Source organism: Myotis yumanensis, unplaced genomic scaffold (genome assembly GCF_028538775.1).
Source record: "Myotis yumanensis isolate MYYU_CA2020_CCGP unplaced genomic scaffold, mMyoYum1.0.hap1 SCAF_10, whole genome shotgun sequence".
NCBI classification, from domain to species: domain Eukaryota; kingdom Metazoa; phylum Chordata; class Mammalia; order Chiroptera; family Vespertilionidae; genus Myotis; species Myotis yumanensis.
The window spans coordinates 54,251,119-54,267,149 of NW_027223761.1; the positions used below are offsets into that span (position 1 = coordinate 54,251,119).

Sequence of the window (16,031 nt, forward strand, 5' to 3'; positions counted from 1 at the left end):
TACAGATTTGGGTTGTTTCCTGCTTTTTACTATTACAAATAATGCTGCAATGAATATCCTTGTACATATCTCATTTCACTATGATCAGTATTCTTGTAGTCATGTAATTTCATTTATGTGTCTCTCTAAAGAGAAATGGCTGGCCCAACAGCCCATTTATTTTTATTTTGAGAGGCCTGCCCTCCATAGAAGTTGTACTAAGTTTCCCCACATTTTCAATAAAGGGGGATATTATCCAACTTTTTGTTCGTCAGCCTTAAAAGTAGGAAACTGGCCCAGCTGGTGTGGCTCAATGGTTGAGCGTTGACCTACAAACTAGGAGGCCACAGTTCGATTCCCGGTCAGGCCACATGCCCAGGTTTCAGGTTCAATCCCCAGGGTGGGGCATGCAGGAGGCAGCCATTCAATGATTCTCTCCCATCATTGATGTTTCTATCTCTCTCTCCCTCTCCCTTCCTCTCTGAAGTCAATTAAAAATATATATGTTTTTAAAAAGTAGAAAACTGTATCTCACTATAGCTTTAATTTACATTTCTCTTATTATGAGCACTAGTGAATATCTTTTCATAACTTCAAGAAGCATATGAATTTTCTTTCATATGAACCAGTTCACACCCTTTGCCCACTTTCTATTGTATAGTGAAACATTTTCCATTGTTAAGGAAATTAGCTCTTTAACAGTGATATAAGGTACAAATATTTTTCCCATTTGTCATTATCCTTTTGTTTTTGAGGTGTCTATGAGAAAGTTTTGTAGTTTTATATTTAAATCTTTGACTTGTGTTCTGTGTGTGTGTGTGTGTGACGTAGGAAACCAATTTTATTTTTTGCCAGATGATTTTCCAGCTGTCCCAACATCATTTATCAAGTAATCCATTTTTACCCTACTGATCTGAGATGTGAACTTCATCATATCTTAATTTCCCGTGTGTATTTGGAGATCTTTCTATACTTTTTATTCTGTTCCATTGATTTGTCTATGTATTAGTGCACCAGTGCCATACTTCTAAAATAGTTATTTTTCTAGCATGTTTAAAACGTTTTAAAATTGTATCCAGCATTTCTTTATATTTTTAAAGCAGAAAGAGTGATTTTCTCATATAAACTAAACTCATTATCTTTTTTGAAATTTATCTTTATTGTTGAAAGTATTACAGATGCCCCTTTCTTTTTCCCATTGGCCCCTTTCACTCCCCTGCCCCCATTTCTGATCATGTTACCTGTGTCCATCAACCATTATCTTTTTTTTTTTTATTAAATTTTTATTGTTCAGATTACATTTGTTCCTCTCCCTCCCCCCCCATAACTCCCCTCCTCCCAGTTTCCTCCCCACCCTCCGCCCTCACTCCCCACCCACTGTCCTCATCCATAGGTGCACGATTTTTGTCCAGTCTCTTCCCGAATCTCCCATTCCCCTTTCCCCCCCAAGAATAGTCAGTCCATTCCCTTGCTATGTCCCTGATTCATTATAATCACCAGTTCATTGTGTACATCAGATTATTTATTCACTTGATTCTTAGATTCACTTGTTGATAGATGCATATTTGTTGTTCACAATTTGTATCTTTACCTTTTTCTTCTTCCTCTTCTTAAAGGATACCGTTCAGCATTTGGTATAATACTGGTTTAGTGGTGATGAACTCCTTTAGCTTTTCCTTGTCTGTGAAGCTCTTTATCTGACCTTCAATTCTGAATGATAGCTTTGCTGGATAAAGTAATCTTGGTTGTAGGTTCTTGGTATTCAGCACTTTGAATATTTCTTGCCATTCCCTTCTGGCCTGCAAAGTTTCTGTTGAGAAATCAGCTGACAGTCGTATGGGTATTCCCTTGCAGGTAATTGAGTCTCTTTCTCTTGCTGCTTTTAAGATTTTCTCTTTGTCTTTTGCTCTTGGCATTTTAATTATGATGTGTCTTGGTGTGGTCCTCTTTGGATTCCTTTTGTTTGGGGTTCTCTGCGCTTCTTGGACCTGTAAGTCCATTTCTTTCACCAGGTGGGGGAAGTTTTCTGCCATTATTTCTTCAAATAGGTTTTCAATATCTTGCTGTCTCTCATCTTCTTGCACCCCAATAATTCTGATATTGGTCCGCTTGAAACTGTCCCAGAGGCTCCTTACACTATCTTCACACTTTCAGATTCTTTTTTCATTTTGCTTTTCCAATTGGGTGTTTTTTGTCAAATCTTTGGTTTGATTCTTGTGCTCCTCTGGTCTGCTATTGGGTATAATATTCTTTATTTCAGTCCGTGTATGCTTACTTTCTAATTTCTTTATCGTAGCATCGAGGGTCTCGTTAGTTTTCGTGAGGCTCTGCTCAAGTTTATAGCAAGCCCTCAAAATTGCAATTTTTAGCTCCATATCCTCCATTTCTGTCATTTTTTTTGTCTCCGCATCTTTTATGCTTTCTTGGTGCACCCCCTTGTGGTCTTTGTGCGCAGTCTTGTTCTAGCCAAGCCTTAATTGTTGTAGTTAACACTAGAGGGATTTGACCACCAGGCCGACTGGCTGTAGGAATCAGCTGTGTGGAAAACTTCAGTCCTCTGGGGAGGCGCTAATCCAGCCTTTGCCTGAGGCGATTGGCAAATGGCTCTGCGCAGGGCTTGGGCGGGGTGGGCTCAACAGGGCGGGGGGAGGGAGCAGCTATGGCTGCTCTCAGTCCGTCCCCAGGGGCTCTGCCTCTCTGTCCCAGCGACCGCTGCAAACCTCGGAGGGACCGTAGCCAGACAGTCCTGCTTCTCCCGTTTGAGTCTGGGTCCCTAGAGACTCGCCCGGATCTGTAGCCCAGAGTCTGAGACTCACTCCTGATTGAAAACGACAACCAAGCCCTCAGCCACCAGCCCGCTTTGCGCGCGCACCGCCGCACCACCGTACCTTTAAATTTTCCACACTGCGCCTCCTCTGGGCCTCGTAATGCTGTTGTTTTTCCTTCTAGTTGAAGAGTCTCTCCTCAGCCAGCCTTCCTGTGGTTCTGGTTGATGTCCGTTCCGTCTTTTAGTTGTATTTTTGAAGTGGTTGTTCGAGGCAGCAAACTCCGGTGTTTACCTATGCCGCCATCTTGGTTTCTCCTCTCTACTCCATCAACCATTATCTTGATTAGACATTTGGATGATTTGTTTCAGCTAAAAATTTTCATTGCTTGAGGTAGTATCAGTCAAGTGAGAGCTCTCCTGCCCCTTGCCATGCTCCCCTACAGCCCTGGGGGAGGAGCTATAGAAGTTCAGGTCAGAGGAAATGGTAGAAGGTCCAAGCTAAGGAGAGAATAGCCATAACTCTGAATGAAATTGAAAGTTTGATTATTATATATATTAAAAAACTGTACATATTGATTAGTGCTTGAAGGACCTCTTATTTTCACAAAGGAACCAGAAAAGTTATAGGATTTGCCATGTATCTTACTAAGACAGAACTACTAGCCTCCTAGCATGAATTTTAAAGGAAAGAGATGAAAATCAGGTTGCTTGATGTCCCATGATCACTATAGTGAGGAATGGGAGGACTGAAGATGGAAAGTGAAGGCCATCGGATCAGTGGTGGCCCTAGGATGGCTCCTCCCTACATTTACCTCTCGGTCTGTGACTCCCTCTCAGGGCACCTTTGCTATGCTCTGTGTGCTTGTCCCGTTCTCTCCTTGCTTCCCACAGATCAATTTTGCAGTATTCTCCAGCCCAGGCTCTGAAGAGAACTAATCAGATTTGTTCATGTCTCCTCGTGGGTCGTTGCTCAGACCCAGCACAAACCGTCCTTGGTCCGCTGTCCCCCGCTGCCTCATTCAGCAGCCACACTGAGCCCTGGGGCAGAGGAGAAAGAAGTGCCTCGAGCTGCTGCCCTGAGCTTTAGCTAGGAGGAGATATTAGGATATTGGTACCGAAACACAGTGACTGATTACTCAGGACATGGCTCCTTCACACAATAAAAGGAAAGGAAAGCTGAGGTAGGCCCAGGAATAAAGTGTGGGTTATTACCCATCATTAGATGTTAGGGTCACAGATCATTTTGACTTTTGTCCTCCCAGGTGCACAGGACAGGGAGCCATACAAGTTCTTTGTGAGTTAAAAGATGAGGGTTCAGGTCCACTTACAAAAAAGTAACATTCCTTCTTTGAATGTCAGTTTCCTCATCGGTAACCTGAGAGTCCCCCAGTGACCACCAAGAGCACTCACAGTCCCAGCACCTGCTTTTCTACATCTTATCGCCTCTAGCCCTTACAAGCTCCTTTGGGTTAGATATCACTGTGCCGGTTTAAAGATGAGGAAAGAGATAGGGGAGTTCATTGTCTTTACCAAACTCACAAGCTCAGTATGTAGTGGAGATGAGATTTGAACCCATGTGTGTGACACCAAGCCAATGTGCTTCAGGTAGTCCTCCCAGCGCTGAGGCAGGGAGGCAGGGACGGCTCTGTAACGCACTGTGCCTGAAGAAACGCTCCAGGGCTGGTGCTGCTCGGTTTTCTCCAGATGGGGCTGAAAGGAGGCCACCACCACGGGGGAGGATCAGCACAATAAAGCGGTATGACACCAGAAGTATGTGAAGAGTAGACAGCCAACTCCCAAAAAGTTGTGGAGGAGTCAGCCGAAGCTGAGCTAGACACAACAGAGAAAGGAGGAAATGCAAAGCACGCCTCGGCCAGGCAGTCAGCTTGTGAGAAGTGACCACATTACACTGGGCACCTGAGCAGCCAGCAGCCCGAAGGCACAAGGTTACAGTCTCCCACGCTCCCACTGGCGACGTCTCACACTTTTATGAGGAGACTTTCACACACGCCCAGCTCCTTTGGCTGTATTCACACATGAGCGGTTAAGAGTTGTTATCTGATCATCTGAATCGCAAAGGGTAACGATGAGGTTTCACATCCTCCCTTCTGCAGGGTTAATTCTGCTTTTAAGAAGAAAAACAGCCCACACAATTTTATACGGAATTTGAAACAGTTTGGATGTTATTACTGCTTTTTCAGTACAAATATGGCAACAGAGAGAGCTACAACTTTAGTCAGAGAGTATTCAGTCATCTCTTTTTTATTATTTACAGCAAAGAATATTTCATGTTATCAAGCTCCTGGTTGTATGGTTTCTTTTATTTATTTTATTTTTTAATTTATTTCAGAGAGGAAGGGAGAGGGAGAGAGAGATAGAAACATCAATGATGAGAGAGAATCATTGATTGGTTGCCTCCTGCACGCCCCACACTGGGGATCGAGCCCGCAACTTGGGCATGTGCCCTTGACCAGAATCGAACCTGTGACTGAGCCAAACCAGCCAGGGCTCTATGGTTTCTTTTAAATGCTAAGTCTGTAAAATTATTACGGCTAGCCTCCTGATACATGGCAATGTTTAGACTGGTCTTAGTGTTTTGTTGGGTAGACGTTTCAAAAATACCCAGAATTAGTCTAATGGACTACGTCCTGAATTGATAAAGAGATTCCATCAGAAATGAGGTTGGAAAGATTAATATACTCAAGCAATTACTTCAAATGAGTAAGAAAAATACAGATTTTAGCGATGAGCACCTGTAGGCTGGAAGAATGAAAACTTCCATTTCTCACCCTCCAGATGTCAAATTAGACTAGTCCCCAAAATCTTACCAACCCTCTTGTTTATAAACCGCTGTCTCATCAGACACTCTTGTTCCAACTCCATTAGAGGCAAACCCTGACCATTGTGGGCCCCCTTTCTGGCCACTCCACAACTTGGGGAGCTCTCCCCTCCTCTCTGCTGACGGCCCCTCCCCTCTCTCCAAAGCTGCCACTGACCATTGCCATGATTTGGGGCTGCTCTCCTGCGCTGCAGCCTCAGATCCCTACCTGCCAAACACGGGCAGTTTGCCCAATTTAATTTTCTTCAAAATATTTTTAATATCTGCTGAGTCCCAGGGATTGCAGTAATAGAAAGATGAGGAAGAGAAGTGTTTACACTCTGCCTTCAGTGTTTTCCTCTGTTAGGAGACGCAGTTCTTCCAGTACTAAGTCCAAATGGAACTAAGTCCCGCCCAGCCCCGCGACTCCCTCTCCACACTACTGAAAGAGCAGACCTGCAGTTCCATCCATGCTGTTGCAAATGGTAAGAATTCCTTCTTTTTTACAGCAGCATAGTATTCCATCGTGTAGATGTACCACAGTTTTCTAATCCACTCATCTGCTGATGGGCACTTAGGCTGTTTCCAAATCTTAGCTACGGTAAATTGTGCTGCTATGAACATAGGGATGCATATATCCTTTCTGATTGTTTTTTCTGGTTTCTTGGGATATATTCCTAGCAGTGGGATCAATGGGTCAAATGGGAGTTCCATTTTTAACTTTTTGAGGAAACTCCATACTGTCGTCCATAGTGGCTTACCATTTGCAACAGCATGGATGGAACTAGAGAGCATTATGCTAAGTGAAATAAGCCAGTCAGTGAAAGAAAAATACTACATGATCTCACTCATTTATGGATAATAAAAAACATTATAAACTGATGAACAAAAATAGATACAGAGGCAGAGCAGCATTAAACAGACTGTCAAACTACAGCAGGAAGGCTAGGGAGGGTTGTGGGAAGGGGGGTAAGAGATCAATCAAAGGACTTGTATGCATGCATATAAGCATAACCAATAGACACAAGACACTGGGGGGTAGGGGAGGCTGGGGGAAGGTCAAGAGGGAAAAAAAAGGAGACAAATGTAATATTCTTTGTAATATTTTAAGCAATAATAAAAAAAATAATGCTAAAATAACAACAAAAACAAACAAAAAGAGCAGACCTGCAGACTCCCCCATGCAAGGCAGACCCCTGAGAGTTCTTGGCTGACTTGGTCTGTGGGGAACACTGTCCCTTTGAAACAATGTCCCAAAGGGCAGTGAGGTTCCACACCCCTATGGGGACAATGCTACTGTTTAGTGACGGAATCCTGTAACTAAACGGGTCTCTGTGGACCAGCCCAGAAATCCAGCAACCTTAATTGTCAATATCATTTGTATGAGAAAATACTTTCCGACTTCCCAATAATGATCCTTCAGGCCTTGTAAATATAACGTAGATGTTATCATAAAACAAAACTAACCTGATTGTTCTCTGGTTGGGAGTGGTCCAGTTCCCTCCTGTTGCACACGGGTGACGCCCTCACTTTATTCAATCTTTGCTCAAATGTGACCTCCTAAAAAAAGTATTCTCTGAGCACCGTATCTAAAATAGAGACTTGTAGTTTTTCTTCATCACACACATCTCCACCCGAAATGTTTATTTGCTTGTTTACATATTTCTGGTCTGGCTTCCCCACTAGAACTTACATGTCTTAAAGGCAGGGGTTTTGTCCCTTATTTGGCAATACTATCAGTGCCTTAAATAGTGTCACAGACATCAAAAAAAACTTGATGATTTATTGTATGAACAGTGAACAAACTGGACTGATTTATCCTGCTTTGCTTCTCTCCAACCTGTAAAGCAGCCCCATGTCACTGCGCCTCACTTCCCTTGAAAAGGGGTGCTGGTTATATGACCTCTAAGCAGCTCTCAAGGCCTCCAATTTTATGATCCTTTGCTCTCTCACTTCTGACATTTATGACCTAAAAAAGTCCAGAGAGGGTAGAGAATCTGCACTTCTTCTCTGTCCTCTCTCTTCCTCTGAGCCTAACTCAGAGCCAGGTCTACTGACTTTCACAGCTCTTCTACCATTCTCGCTCCTCTTCTCATTTTGTCCTACCTGTCCCAGGAAACGCATGCCAAGAACACTGGAAATGTAGTTAGGTGAAGTCAGAGGTACAGGATGCTACGCAAGTGGGTAATCAAATCTCCCTTATATTTCTGTTGTGGAATCAGAAGTTGTGTGACAGGAAGTTGTGTGACATGAAGTTGTGTGATATGAAGGGTAGATGGACACACAAGGACTCAAATATTGGAAGCTCTCCCTTTGGAGAGACAATCCTTTGAAAATCAAATGTTCTTAGGAGAGATGTCATCTTAAACTAACTCATATTAAGGTGCTAGTAAATTATTGGAGCATTTCTGCTAACTGAAGGTTCTAGATGCTTCATTAACTATGTACCCTGAAAACTCAGGGAGTAAAAGGTGTAAAACAGAGAGGTGAAGATCATGGAAGATAAAATTTACTAACATCATGGCTTTATCTAGAATCAGCCTTGTTAAGCCTTCTAATTTTCTTTTTAAAGAACAGTATAAAATCACTCTAGAAGATGCTAGAAAAAGAATAATCAGAGACACTTTGTTGCAACTGGACCAAAAGAAGGAATGGGCCACAGAGGTATACTTCAATTTTCTTATTTTAAGAAACACACAACTTTCCCCCTTATTTTTCCTTGTAGTATCCTATATAATAAAAGGCTAATATGAAAATTGTCCCCTCCACCAGGAATTTGACCCGGAGTTCAACCAGAGGGCAGGGCCAGCTAGCCAACCGCCCTCGGCCCCTCCCCACCGCCAGCCCTGCCGAACCCCACCCATGCATGAATTTGTGCACCGGGCCTCTAGTATTATAATAGTTAAGAACTTGAGGCCTTAAGTTAGGCAGTTTGAATTTAAATTACAGTTCTATCACTTAGTTGGTGTATAAACTGAATTTGTTACTTGACTTTTCTGGGCTTCAGTTTTCAAATCTATAAAAAGGGGACAATAATAATATTTACCTTTAAAGAATAAGAATTGAATAAGATGATTTAAATAGTATAGTACCTTATAAGGATCAAGAGCTCAGTAAATTATTATTCATTTATTTTTAAAGTATTATAATAATAATGGCTACAGTAAGTTATTAAATAAAGTTGTGGATGAATTATAGAATGAAATATAGTTTATCTAAAAAGTACTTTCTGACATATCCAAACCTAACAGAGCATACTTTATATTCCTGGAACTTTAAAGATTTGGGATATAAAAAATATTTGAAATATAATTTCTAATCTTATATGTTTTTGAATTTCTTTGTTTTGCAAAAATCTCTCTTTTTTTCCCCTCACTGTCCTTCCCCTGTCCCCAGAACTTCTCCTAAATCATTGAGGTCCCCACTGGAATTGTCTCTTCATCTGGAATATTCCTTCTTCAGAATCATAAATGCCTGGTCTTTTCTAAAGTTCTTCACTGAGTTTCAGTTGCAACTGTTTGCTGCTTCCCTGTTGGTTCAATTGTTCTTTTACTATTGTTATCCTATTGTGTGATTTTTACTGGTTTACACAAATAGAAGATTATGAAACTGACCAATGGTTTGTCTGCCCATACAGTTTGGCCACTTTGACTGAATATGACAAAATGGAGAAATCAACAATTTAGTGATTTGATCATAGTTAAGATGACTAAAAAGGTATATGTAGATCAGATATGCTTTAAGTAGACATGCTCAGTATATAATGAGGACTGATTTACCATTCCTCACATTTTACATCTAAGTCTCTCAACAATTCTAAAAAGTAGGAACCTGCTAATGAGAAGCCCAAGGCACATATAAATTTTATGACTCGCCCAGAGCATGTGGCAGACTCGAGATTCAATTCAAGATTCCTCTCTCCTTCAGATCATTGCTCTTAATAATCACACACATCTTCTTCTCTCTGCATAACCCAACACCCTCACACGCGAATGAGTTTGCCTCATTCACCCTGGCTATTTTAGCACATAGTTTAATTTCCTATAATCCATTGTGGCACATCCTTAGCTGCATATTGAAATCACCTGAGGAATTTGTTTAATCCACGTGGTGCCTGAGTCCCACTTAGAGATGCTCATGTAATTGGCCTGGGGTGTTGCCAGGGCTCCTGGATTTTCCAAAGTGTTCGGGAGATTCTAATGTGTGGTCAAAGTTGAAAACCACTGCTCCATTGTTAGTGAATTAAGCCGTTAGCCAAATAACTTCAGTTATGAGCTACTCCCTGCTTTTGTCCAGATGAAATTCTGTGTTTGAGGAAACTTGAGAAGTAGCGGTTGTAGCAGGAGTATAAAAGTTCCTGGTTCCTAAGAAATGTACTAGTAGGTCCACTCTTAGTTTAATTAGCCTGGTTTAAAGAAAAAAAAATTATTGCAAATCTTCCAACTCTAAGGGATAAATTTACCCTTAACATATTTTAAACTTATTTCTGTCCATGTTTATGAACTTGAAGATTTTTCCTAATTTCTCTTCTTTCGGTTGTGCCCTTCAGTGGCTGAATATTAAATTGGTAACATGGGTATCCATATAAAAGTACTTTAGGGATAGATATGTTAGGTTTGTAAATATGTACTATTGTTATTACTGACACGCAGAAATCTTTGATTAGAAAGTTAGTAATGTAATTATTCGTTGGGTCATGTGTTTGACCATCAACTTGAAGAATGTTTGGTCACTACAGCTTAGCCGTCTTAATTGTGAAGCAGGACATTAGTGATTTGATTTCACCATGGCAGTCAGACTGGGTCACAGCAGAGACTAAATTGAATAGACAGCCATTGTCCAGTTCTCTCAGTTGCCTGTCTTAGGCAGCGTAAACCAGTAAAAACAATGCAGTAGGATAGTAAAGCCAGAACCGCGGAACGAAAAGTTCCTAGGTGTGTTTCCAAAGTATTTGCAAAGCAGAATTTAAAAGGAACAACCAGGTAAGTTGAGTTGCATCATCAGTGCTAAACTTGTGAACCACCACGGTGACTCGTCCTTAGAGAGAAATTGTCTTTCAGAATGCCGTGCGTTTCATCGACAAGGGCAGCTACCGGGAGATCTGGGAGAACGACTGGCTAAAAAAAGAGGTGAGTGGAATTGTTAAAACCAATGTCCTTTTCTCAGTTCTTTGAACTGGAAATGACTTTTATTTATGAGCTAAAGTCCTGGGAAAAGCACAGAACTGTCACTGACGGAGGTAAAATAAAATTCAAATGGAGTCTTAATCTTATTACAAGCTGTTACTCAACACATGCCATAAATAATTTCAATAATAACCAGAAGTCACTTTTGGCATCACAATTCACAAAATATACCCAAATGTACAAGCTTCTTTATGCCTTCACACTGATCTGGTCTTCCTCAGGATCCCACTTCCTTCTGGGGCAGTGGTTCTCAACCTTCCTAATGCCATGACCCTTTAATACAGTTCCTCATGTTGTGGTGACCCCCAACCATAAAATTATTTTCATTGATACTTCATAACTGTAATTTTGCTACTGTTATGAATCGTAATGTAAATATCTGATATGCAGGATGTATTTTCATTGTTACAAATGGAACATAATTAAAGCATAGTGATTAATCACAAAACCAATATGTAATTGTATATGTGTTTTCCAATGGTCTTAGGCGACCCCTGTGAAAGGGTCGTTGGACCCCCAGAGGGGTCGCGACCCACAGGTTGAGAACCGCTGTTCTGGGGGATGAGGGCAAGGCCAAAGGATCATTCCAACCTCACTGTCTGCTGTTGTAAATTGCCTTTGGGGGATAGCATGGTCTCCTTCCAATAGATGTTCAGTCTTTTTTATTTTCTTTCCTCCCCCTGCTCTTCTCTAAGATGGACCCTTGATGTATAGGGAGGTGGGGCTTACATGGCCTCTTATGGGGAGTGTTAGTAAAAAGGGCTCGGATCTATGGGGTCTCCTTGGGATCCTTGCTCCCTCTGCCTTTCTGCTGTGTGGGGAGTGTTTTAGTCTGCTTCCCACACTGCTGACTTCTAAAACGACTGCTCTGGCCTTTTGGACATTCGGTTGCAGCCAACACCAAAGCCACAGTTACAGCCATTTGCCAATGGTCAAGATGTCCCTGCCCACTGCAGTCTCTCCATCCCATCCCAGCCTGGCCCTCCTCCTAAAGAGCCCGTGGGAACCAGCGGCCCAGCTGTCCGTCTGTCTCCCTGTACCAAGGCTCTAACACGGCTCTTGCTGGATGTGACCATGTGAGGACCTCTAGACCTTCTTTATCTAGAACCCTATTGGGGGTACTTCCGTTTTCCCTGCCCTGCACATACTGGTCCCTCTGCCCTTACTCCTTGCCCTCATTTGCCTGGAAAACTCCGACTCTTCCTTTAGCCACTTGATTGTCCGTTGCTGTGTGAATCATTTGGTAACTCCCCCAGGAAGTCTTAAGTGCTTTTCCCCCAGTGCGCTCTTGTTTCACTGTAACTCTTGCTTTTATGAAATATGTTGAAATTGTCTGTTTATGCATCTGTCTCTTCACAGAGCAGGCTATGACTTTCCCACTATATATCCCTGAAACCTAATAAAATATTCTCATTAAGTAGTTATTGAATGAAAGGATGTCCCTGGGTATAGATATATTTATTGGAGGAATGAATCAAATATACGGCTTAAATTTTGAGTGAATATGTGAGAGCATGTGGTTGGATGAAACAAGCACATCATCTTTGGTCTAGATGTTATAAGATGCTACAGAGGTTGTGCCAAACTCACTACCGTACTTTGAAATTCCCTTTATGCCCTGACAAGTAGCCACCAAACCTATGCTTAGCTGCCATCTGTGAACGAGAACTCACTATTGTTTGAGAGAACTCTCTTCAACTACACACGGCTCTTGTTAGCAAGTTATTTGTATGTGATTCTCAAAGGTACATCTTCAGCACTAGCTTGTGTGTGTCCTTAGCTCTGGACCTATATTTTAATTTGCCTGCCAAATAGTCCCACTTGGATGTCCCAAAGGCACTTCAAACTCCACGTAGCCAAAGCAGAACTCATTAAATGTCCCCTTAAATTTTCTCTTCTTGCATTTCCTTTTGCACCATCTGCTCAGACACCTGAGATGAAAATGTCACTGTCACCTTCTCTTCCCTTTTCCTAGCTTCCCATGTGACCAAATAGAGTGAGTGAGTCTAGAAAGCAAGGGATTTAAAAAATCAACATGCTTTTTGTGATGTTGACAGTTCTTTTTAAATTGCCTTGATAAAATCATGGTCCACACTGTTTCCAAAAACTGATCAAGATGAATCCCCAGTTTTTAAAACTAGGTATTAAGTTGAGCCACCGTTAGGGCAAGAGCGGGCGGGGATGGAAGACCCTCGGCCCTGCACCACGTCATCCTGTGCAGCTGAAGGGGACGATCAGATCAGCCCCCTTTCCCAAGAGGAGCTCACAGGCTTTTCCTGCTGGGACCGCCATGTGTGACTTAGAAAGGCGGGAAGAAAGACTGTGAAAGATGGCAGCAACTGCAATTATCCACAACTGCGGCGTACATAATGAAACAACGGTTAGTATTTGTATAAGAAGAGGACATGCATGCACTTGTAGACACATTAGAATAACAGGATCTGAAGCAGTTAGGACTGTCTCTGCCAAGTAGAAACAGCTACTGTTGACCCTGCACCACCAGAGTCTATAAATACCACAAGAAACGGGAATTGACAAGTCAACTGCAGCATCTACAGAAGGTTATTTCAGAGGCTTTATGGAAGCATAGTTTTTCTTCGTCTTTTTAGCAGCCTGTGGATGCCATGGAACTAAATTTGCCTGATTATTATACCATCATAAAGAACCCAATGGGTTTAAGCACACTTAAGAAACACTTGGAGCGTTACTATGTGCAGGCTTCAGAATGTATAGAAGACTTCAACGCAATGTTTTTAAATTGTTGTTTATACCACAAGTTTGGAGATGACATTGCTATTATAGCACAAGCACTAGGGAAGGGGTTTAGGCAGAAATTATTTCAGATACCACATGAAGAACAAGAGGTGGGTGGTAAGGAAACAATAAAGAAAACCACTCAACAGAATGTTAGCAGATTCTCCTGTTAAAGAAAAAGTTCCCTAAAGCATCAGAAAAAGTAGTTAAGCAGCAAGCGAGTCACTTTGTAGTTCCTGAAACATCTACTTCTCCTTCAAATAGAGCACAAGGTGACCCACCAACTCTACCTCACAAACAGTGGCTCAGGTTACAAGGATTGTGAAGAGGAAAGAGATAAAACTCCAGAACTTCAGTAGTTAAAGAGGTGAATGTTCCCAAGCACTTATGGGGGTAAAAATCTGCAAAACCACCTATAAGAGAAACTGTGCTGAAGAATGTTTTGTCAGATTCTCAGCAACAATATGAAGTTGTGAAGACTGTTCAAGGAACAGGGTGATTAAAGCACTGTAGTGAGATTCTTAAAGAAATGCTTGCAAAGAAACACTTTTCACATGCATGGCCCTTTCATAATCCTATTGAGATTAATGCATTGGAACTCAGTAACTATTATGATGTAAAAAACCCAAAGGATCTTGGAACTACCAAGAGAAAAGTGGACAACGAAGAATGTAAAGATCCACATGCATTTGCTGCCATGACAATGGCAAGAATGCTCCAGGATGTTTTTGAAATGCGTTTTGCAAGGATCTCAGATGAACCTGTTGAGTTATTGCTTTCTGACTCCAAAATACCAAGCTTATGTTGTATTTTGATGCTCTGAAATGATTAAACAATTTTCATCTTTTTAAAAGTATTAATGTAAAAAACTTAAGGTGAGCTCAATAGTTAAAAAATATTAGGGAGGGATTTATTTATTAAATAAACAGGATGATCCCAATGATAATAATTTAATAGTGCAAATCTTATATTTTATGAGATGTCCTAGATATTAGGTTTAGAGAAAATGATTATGAAAATTTATATTTGGGCTGTTTTGGTGCCTTGATCCTTTCTACCAAAGCCATAAACGACATTTCATTTTGTTATATTTTTTACTTCTCATAATTCAGTGGAAATAAAAGACAGGAAAAATGCCAAGTTTAATTGAATCATGAGCAAAAAGAGCTTAGTAATAAAGGACAAATCATTTTAAGGAAATTTAATAGATTTAATTTATCTTTATTTCAATAAATATTCATTTTAGCATTATTAAATTTACTCACAAAATTAATTAAAACCATTTCTGGTTATAAGTACTATTACAAGAATTGAAAACTGCCTGGATATAGAACAATGTATGTGTTCTAATTACTTTATTAGAGGAATTAATTTCTTTGAGGAAGGTTTTGAATGAGTAACAGGGATCTTTAACAAATGGACCTCCTAAAAATATTTCTCCATTTAACTTTCTCTCAGCAATAACCAAAAACTTAGATCTCTGGGAAGGATATGAGACATCCTGTTGCATGGCTTTCATTACCTGGTTTTAGTTAGCCTGCTTATTAGGAAAATGAAGAAAAATGAAATTTCTAAATAACTTAGACTAAGTTAAATGGAAATCCAGGAAAACTAGACAAAAGGATCCAATCCCGTTAGCAATCAGAGTGCCAAGGGCTAGAAGTGTAAAGCGAACTCGGATTTTGCAGGGGAACATTTCAAGAGCATGTATTTTATTTAGGATCCTAGGTCCCTGACTAAGTTATTAACTATTGAGTTGTAGCTAAATTATCCTTCCCAGCTTCCTCGGTACATTTGTTGGGTGTTTGGGGAAGAGCAGGGTCGGGGAGGACCGATGGTCTTCTCCCTCCCTTCACTTTCTTCGTCCAGAAATCTAAAGGTATTTACTTGCTGTAAAAGGAACTCGTTTTCATTTCCCGAACATTTCAAAAGGCCGGGAAGGAGATAACAACTTACAAAGTACTCTAAAGGGGTCGGTGATGTCACAGGATATCCTTAGTTTGAAAGGCTGGACTCCACTCCCCAAAAGGGCCCTCATTCCCAGCTTTGGAAAGAGACCAAGAACTGAGTGTGCTGCCTCCCAAGCATGCCAAGCCCTTAGGTCAAACATTTCCAAATGTTCTATTAATTCCTTCTGTTTATAACTCCATAATTTTTTTTCTCATCCTTTGACTTTTAAAAATTATAAACTTTTCTTGAAGGCATTCACGTTTGTAATCAAGCTGGTTCTCTCTAAGCATTAACCCCGAGCTTTGTAATTTAGTATTATGGACTTAATGGTTTTGCTAAATTGTTGAAGGCAGGTGGATAATACATTCTCTACTTTCTAACTCCAAGCCCCAGCAATAGTTGAGCCTCTACTAAGACGCTGGTATTGTTTTATATTATCCTTATTTGCATATTTGTCTCCTGGATTGTAGTCTCTTGAGAGAAGGAGCCATGCCTAATTCACTTTTGTATCCTTCTGCATCCAGCCACAGTAAGAATCCAAGCATTTAATAAATTACCTATGTGATAGAGGTATACA

General features: G+C 41.0%; 1 protein-coding gene and 1 pseudogene across 4 annotated transcripts in view; both read left to right on the forward strand.

Annotated features, from left to right (window-relative positions):
* The window catches only part of CCDC83 (coiled-coil domain containing 83), a 63,081-nt gene that overhangs the window by 18,030 nt on the left and 29,020 nt on the right, over positions 1-16,031 (forward strand). For all 4 annotated transcript variants that reach the window (XM_070425803.1, XM_070425802.1, XM_070425807.1 and 1 more), the window contains 2 exons: positions 8,137-8,228; positions 10,625-10,693. In XM_070425803.1, the coding sequence (XP_070281904.1) occupies positions 8,137-8,228; positions 10,625-10,693 (161 nt within the window). The remainder of the gene's footprint in view (positions 1-8,136; positions 8,229-10,624; positions 10,694-16,031) is intronic.
* LOC139017627 (bromodomain testis-specific protein-like) lies at positions 10,746-14,327 on the forward strand (annotated as a pseudogene).